Below are 7,585 nucleotides of genomic sequence, written 5' to 3' on the forward strand. Positions count from 1 at the left end.
CTCAAGCGTGGCAACAGTAGTGAGGTTGGCCTAGGATCAGGCAGTGTTTCGTACTGCTGTGCATAAGGTCACTGTGGGTCAGTACCGACTCAATGATACTTAACAACAACAATAACACGTAGCATGAAAGGATCTCTGGTAGCATAGTGGTTACGAGTCGTACTGCTAAACTCATGGTCAGTATCTCAAAACTACTGGAGGTTCCATGGGAGAAAGATAAGACTTTCTGCTCCCATAAAGACTTATAGCCTTGGAACCTTTATACAGGGTCACTATGAGTTGGAACTGACTCCACGACACACTACCAGAAAGTAGCATGAACAAGTATCTGTCATATACTCAACACAAGATCTCAGACAAGGGGCTTAGCAACACAATAGATAAAATGGATCTTTCTTCCAAGATTACATTTTTGCACTGTCCTTCTTAATTTAATGATAATTGGATGTTCACCCAATATTCAGAAATTCAGTGATGCCTACTCTCTCTGAAACTGATGTATGGAAGAGGAGCTGTGGGGTCCACAATAATTTAGTTTTATCACCAGCAGTCCTGATGTGGTGCTGTAGGGTAAGCACTGGACTGCTAAGTGCAAGATCAGCCATTCAAATCCACCAGCTACTCCTCGGACATGCTATACAGGATGTGAGTTAGAACCGACTCGATGACAACACTTAACAACCACATTACCAGAAAGAATCCAGCACCAGAGAAGAGAGGAAAAGTTTAGTCTTCATGTTTCCTTAATTTCAGATGTGGGATGAAAAGTTTTTTAAGTCTTACCTGCAACATCTCTACTGATGATACCTGGAAGCGACGTTCCAGATCGCCGATGAGTTCTGCTATCAACTGGCTTTTCTGGGCCAGTTCATTATCATCCTCTGTCAGCTGACACATGATATCCTCCTCCTCTTTCTGCAGCTTTTGTAGCTCCTCCTCCTCCTCATGGTCCAGGACGTGTCTCAGCTGATCAAACTTTTGCTGGATTCTTTCTCTCTCAGTCTGCATCTGATTCTTCAGAGATGAGAAAGAGAGAAGCAAGACATCATTCTAGTAGAGAGCTTACTTTGAAAAGGGCTGAAGAATATGACATTTGTTTTTTAATAGATACGTCATAATTTCCTGCTTCACTTGCCTCAGGTGCTTTCTCTAGACTCAGCTTGGATAGGAAGTGGAAATAGAAAAGCAATGGAGAAGTGACCTTTTCTATTGGGTTGTTGTTCTTCTAAACTATTTGTTGAGTTATCTGCTTCACTTTTTCCATCCTCATATTCCAAAACAATAGCCAAAAGTCATTCTGAATGATGCCCACCATAAATAAAAAATCAAATACCTGGTGAGTTTTAACACTACTGTTGAAGATATTCATGGCTCCCTGCATTACTCATTAAACCCTCACAAACTCCACCCCCACCCAATGTTGCACCCTGATGCTGGATCTATGGTCCAAGCCAAGTCTTCCCTCAGAAGAATCATAGTCTTAGATAGCATGCTAATATTGGACACAGAATTCACCAGGTTTCCTCACCATGGAATCCCTCTAACTCTGACTCCAAATGTCCATGTTCATTGGTGATATGTTCCCTACCTCCTAACCTTGAAGATGAAACTGACTGTGCAGTCCAGCACATTATCCCGTAATGCCACACCAGGACTCCACTCCACAGGGACAGATAGCCAGGCTTTACCTACCACAGCAGCTAACAAGTTCAAACTGCTGGTCTTACAGTTAACAGTCAAGTGCTTCACCTTTGCATTGTTGTGGTTGCTCAGTTTCTTAGAGTTGATTCCAACTCAAAGCAACCTGGTATAAGGTTTCTGAGGAGTGGCTGATGGGTATGAACCTCCAGCCTTGTAGTTTAAACTAACCTTGAAATCCAGTGCATTAACCCACAGAACCACACCAGGACTCCATTGTAATATAGAGGCTCCTATATGAAGAAGATGACTAATCATAAGCTATCTGTCCAGATGCGTTCAATATTGGAGAATAAAGAGGAAAAGGCTATTGTGGGACTGGGACCCTGTCCAGAACACTCTCAGGAGAAACTCCTCCTACCTTCCAGAAAGCTCTCTCTTCTCTAATGTCATCTCCAAACTTCTCAGCTTCCTTTTGCTGCATCCTCAGTCTTTTAAGAGCTGCCTTGAAATTTGCCTGTAAAAACATAATCCTGCCAATTAAGCTATGAGTTTTCTTAGTATTCAGATAGAAGATTATTCAGGGAAGATTATCTGGCTTTTCTCAGAAAAGACTAGACTTTGCAGAAACTATGAGGTTTACAAGAAATACCAGAGAAAATTCATCAAAAGTGCCTTATTCTCTCTAAAATCCAACCCACTGCCATCAAGTCTATTTCAATCCATAGCAACTATAAGACAGAGTAAGGAGCTCTGGTAGCACAGTGGTTATGAGTCAGACAGCTAACCTCACAGCCAGCAGTTCGAAACTACCAGTGGTTTTACGGGAGTAAGATGAAGTTTTATGCTCCTGTAAAGATTTACAGCCTCAAAATCCCTATGCTGGGTTGCTGAGTTGGAACTGACTCCATGGCACATAACCAGCACCACACCCACCCACGACAGTGTAGAACTGCTCATTGTGTTTCCACAGGGGAGCAGAAAGCCTCATCTTTCTCCTGTAGAGAAGGTGGTGGGTTTCAACTACCAATCTGTGGTTAGTATGCCAATATTTAATCCACTGCACTAATGTATCTCCTTCATTTCTCTAGTCCTAGGAAAAGAACCCAATTACACAGCAAGTCACATTCTTTCTCTGAATCCACCAAGCTCCCCAGCTGCCCTCCAAGGGGGACAATTAGAGTTTAATCTGTCAACCAAATCTTCACCTACCCAACAGAAAATACAAATTTATCTACTTCTGACCAAGAATCTATACCCTGGACTTCTCCCTTATGTAAATGACTGAAATACACAGAAGATGAGCATAAGGTATGGAAAGAAATGATAAATCTCAGGTCTATGATGACAAGGTCATTAGAGCTGGTGGAAAGCCATTTTCTGCCTTGTCTTCTCTGACCCTGGTATTTTACCTGGTAATGCTGGACAACCTCTTCAACGAGGAATGTTTGGTGTCCTTTGTGTTCCTGAGAGCGCTCACAAAGCCAGCAAATGACCATTTCATCCTTCTGACAAAAGAGCAGGAGTTTCTCTCCATGGCGCTCACAGACATCTGTCTTCTGTCCCTCCTCCACCTTGACCTTCTTGAGTCTCTCCACTACCTTGGCCAGATGCCAATTAGGTCGTAGGTTGTCAGAACGATATATGCTCCGGCACACAGGACAACTGTTCTCTCCTTCTGAACTGGTCATGGATGCCTTGTTGTTCATAATGATACACGCTTGACAGAAGCTGTGGCCACAATCTAGGCTCAGAGGATCTCTCATCAGCTCTAGGCAGAGGGGACAGGTCAGGTCTTCATGTAGGTTCACTAGGATCTCAGATGCCATTGCTACCAGCTTCTTTCTTCACTAACTGGAGGATCTTCTTGCTGTCAGACTCCTGGTCCAGATAGGACTGTTAAAATTAGAATAGGTTTATATAGAAATCAAGGATAAGTCAAGGCTGTCCTAGTAAAATACACAAAAATAAAGAGGAGGGAAACAAACAAAGGCATTCAGTCACCTGGGCTAAAAGGGTTTCAATAATCATTTCAAACACATTTCAAATAAAAATATCACGTGGCAAATTCCATCATTTATTCTCTTTATTCTTAGCAGACAAAAGAAAAACCTGAGGTCCTTCCTCCAATATCCTTTGTGACTCACCATCTATCTTCTTGGTATTTCATTTGGCAAATAAATTCTCAGTCAGAAAACCAACAAACCCAGTGATGTTTCATGGCTGTAACGCTTCATCTTTAGTAATCATAGAGCATTTGGCCTAATACCAGCACAAGAGGGCTTCATAAAGTTTGTGGAAACATTCCATGATCTTTTCATTCCATTCCAACCTTAAGGAACAAACCCACCTTGCAGTACAGTGCGTATCTTGCAGCACCAATTGGACAGGTTTGGGGGTGGTTATGTGCCATGGAGTAGGTTCCAACTCATAGGGACCTTGAACAGGGTTTCAGAGGCTGTAAATCTTACGGGAGCAGAAAGCCTCATCTTCTCCAGTGGAATAGCTGGCATTTTCAAACTGCGGACCTTGCGGTTAGCAGCCCGATTCCTAACCACTATGCAACAGGTTTAGAGGTAGGAATTGATCTAAGAGATTGTGGACCGCAGGGTACACAAAACCAAAAGAGAAGGAGTCGAAGGATTAGCTCCAAAATTATGCTCCCTCTCAATGGCTCATATATTTTTGCCCCTGACAAGATGCTTTTCACCCAGGAGAAACAGGAACTCCACCTCACAGATTTATCCTGGAGAAGAGGGAGAAAAGACGTTTTTCCTCTAAAAAAAATAGGATTCTGGCTACACTCAGAAATGAGTGAAATCAAAATTTTAAAATAGAAAGGTCATGGGAGAAGGTTCAGTCTGGAGACATCATGGCCCCTGCAGGAAACAGCATATGACCCTTTAATTCTAACCTCCCTTCTTTCTGGGTGCCCCTCCCCCAGAATCAATCTACCTGCCAACTGACACTAGGAACAGGATGTCTGCAAAACCTTGCTTGTTCCCTCAGAACCATTTCAAGACCATAAATAAAACTTACCAAACACACCCAACTTTTTCTTCTTGAAGTTTTACAAACTGCTTCCACAAACTGTCCTCCGTCCAGAAAGAGGAAGTCCAATTCTGCTTAGAATACAGAAAGCAGGCCATGGACAGGCGTGGTCAGGATTCACACAGCAGAGGAAGAGCTGAGTGAGAAATGAAACTGAAATTCCTATTGGCAGGAGAGAAAACAAGAAAGAGAACTTGGAACCACTAAGACTCCTGGTAAGGAGGGGGAGGGTAATGTTTTCATATGACCTGGTGCATCAGGACAGGCAGGCATCACATGATTCCATTCTTACTCTAATTTTGTTGTTATTAAATGTAGTGGGTCCAAGATCATAGCAACCCTGCATAGGGTTTCCAGGAGCAGTTTGTGGGTTTGAACTGCTGACCTTGTGGTGTTAAGTCCAGTGCCGATCCTAAAGTCCCATACCAGGAGTCCATTTTCAGTCATAATCATGCCCAATTTTGTTTGTGCAAACTTAAACCTCTTCTCAATTCAACTTATTTGCCCCCCTACCCTGCCCCTTAAAAGCTCCCTATCACACAGCAGTTGTTTGGTGAACCTTTTCAAAGAAAGCTATTCTATTTTTAATAAGTAAAAATAAAATTTATTTAATTATTATTTTTTCTTCTCATATATTTTAGCGATAAGGGGCCCTGGTAGCATAGTGGTTACGAATCGGCCTGCGAACCGAAAGGTCAGCAGTTCGAAACTACCAGCTGTTCCGTGGGAGGAAGATGAGGCTTTCTGCTCCCATAAAGATTTACAGCCTCGGAAACCCTGTACAGAGTCGCTATGAGTCGGAACCAACTCCACAGCACAGAACAACAACAACATATTTTAGAGATAAGCTTGATCATTTTACACCATCATTCAAAAAGTGTAACTGAGACATTTTACATTTTTTGCTTATTCTTACTGCACGTTCCCATGATACACACAAGATGGAAGAGATTGATTCCATGACAGATTGCTGCTGAAATCGTGGATCATCAATCTTCATACTTACCTGATATCAGAGAGAGACAGTACTGAATAATCCATTTTTATACCAGCAAAGTAGATATAAGGAACTCTGATAGTATAGTGGTTACAAGTTAGGCTGATAACATAAAGGTCAGAAGTTTGAAATTACCAGTTGTTCCATGGAAAAAAAACTGAGACTTTATGCTTACATAAAGATTACAGCCTTGGAAACTCTATGCAGGGTCACATCAGAACCGACTCCACAGCACAGAACTACCATCACCAAAGTAGAGATATTTTGTTATTGTTACCCACAGAATAATAAACTTACCTGATTTAGAAGGCTGTGCTCTTTCATCTTCATCAGTAAATCTTTTAAAGCCTCTTCACTTTCAGCAAGAAGGTTGTATCATCTGCATATCACAGGTTGTTAAGGAGTCTTCCTCCAATTCTGATACCACGTTTCTTTCATAGAACCCAGCTTCTCAGATTATTTGCTCAGCATACAGGTTGAATAAGTATGCTGAAAGAATACAACAGTGTTGCACACCTTTGTTAATTTTAAACCATACAATGTTCCCATGTTCTTTTTGAACAACTGCTTCTTGGTCCATGTACAGATTCCTCATGAGCACAATTAAGTGTTCAGGAATACTCATACTTCACATTGTCCATAGCTTGTCACGATCCACACAATTGAAAGTCTTTGTGTAGTCAATGAAACATAGATAAACATCTTTCTAGTATTCTCTGCTTTCAGCCAAGATCCATCAGTCATCAGCATTGATATCCCTGGTTCCACATCCTCTTCTGAATCTGGCTTGACCCTTTGGAAGTTCTCTGTCACTGTATTCTTGCAGCGATTTTTGTATTACTTCTAGTAAAACTTTACTCGCATGAGATATCAAAGATATTGTCCAATGATTTCCGCATTCCGTTGGGTCACCTCTCTTTGGAATGGGCACAAACATGAATCTCTTCCAATCAGTTGGCTAGATAGTTGTCTTCCAAATTTCTTGGCACAGATAAATGAGTGCCTCCAGTGCCACCTCACTTTCTTGAAAGATTTTAATTTTTATTCCATCAATTCCTGAGGACTTATTCTTTGCCAATTCCTTCAATATATTTTGGACTTTATTCCTTCAGTTTCACTTCCTCTCGAAATGGTTGAACATCAACCATTGCCTTTTGATACAGTGACTCTGTGTATTCCTTCTATCTCCTTTGGATGCTTTCTGCTTCATTCAATAATTTGCCCAGAAAATCCTTCAATAACAAAAGTCGAACCTTGAATTTTCTCTTCACTTCCCACAGCTTGAGAAATGCTGAGCATGTTCTTCCTTTTTTATTTTCTGACTCCAGATCTTTGTACAGTTCTTCACAGTCATATTTTGAGTGCCTTTGAACCTGAGGGGCTCATTTTCTGGTACTATATCTGACAGTGTTTCTCTACTATTCATAAGGTTTTCAGTGACTAAATATGCAGGAGTAGTTCGTCACTCCTTTTTCCTAGTCTGTCTTCAACGGGAAGCTCATCAGAAACCTGTCCACCAATGGGTGGCCCTGCTGGTATTTAAAATATTCATGGCATAGCTTCCAGAATCACAGCAACTCACAAACCACCACAATATGACAAACTGACAGACGAGTGGTGGCTGAAATGCTATACAGGGTCATTATGTGTCAGAAAGGATTCCAAAGCACTTACAAGAACAACAATATTGTCTTGTTTATTTTTTCTTTTGGGGGCTGTGTTATGCTAGTTGATCCTGTTGTTCTTAGTGCCATAAAGTTGGTTCTAACGTAAAGCAATACTCTATAGGGTTTCCAAGAAGTAACTGGTGAGATTGAACCACCAAGCTTGGGTTTTGCAGTCTAGTGATTATCCCACAGAGCCATACCCATAGTGCAGAATAGATAAATACACAGGTAG

General features: G+C 41.5%; 1 protein-coding gene across 1 annotated transcript in view; it reads right to left on the bottom strand.

The window, feature by feature from the left end:
• Window positions 1-3,467, bottom strand: part of LOC102838496 (tripartite motif-containing protein 5-like) — a 12,924-nt gene extending 9,457 nt beyond the window's left edge. Inside the window, exons 1-3 of the mRNA XM_006870329.1 lie at window positions 3,051-3,467; window positions 2,060-2,155; window positions 784-1,014 (exon numbers count right to left, since the gene is read on the bottom strand). Of these exons, the coding sequence (XP_006870391.1) occupies window positions 784-1,014; window positions 2,060-2,155; window positions 3,051-3,467 (744 nt within the window). The remainder of the gene's footprint in view (window positions 1-783; window positions 1,015-2,059; window positions 2,156-3,050) is intronic.
• Between the last annotated feature and the right edge of the window lie 4,118 nt (window positions 3,468-7,585).

Source organism: Chrysochloris asiatica, unplaced genomic scaffold, assembly GCF_000296735.1.
Source record: "Chrysochloris asiatica unplaced genomic scaffold, ChrAsi1.0 scaffold00140, whole genome shotgun sequence".
Classification (NCBI taxonomy): domain Eukaryota; kingdom Metazoa; phylum Chordata; class Mammalia; order Afrosoricida; family Chrysochloridae; genus Chrysochloris; species Chrysochloris asiatica.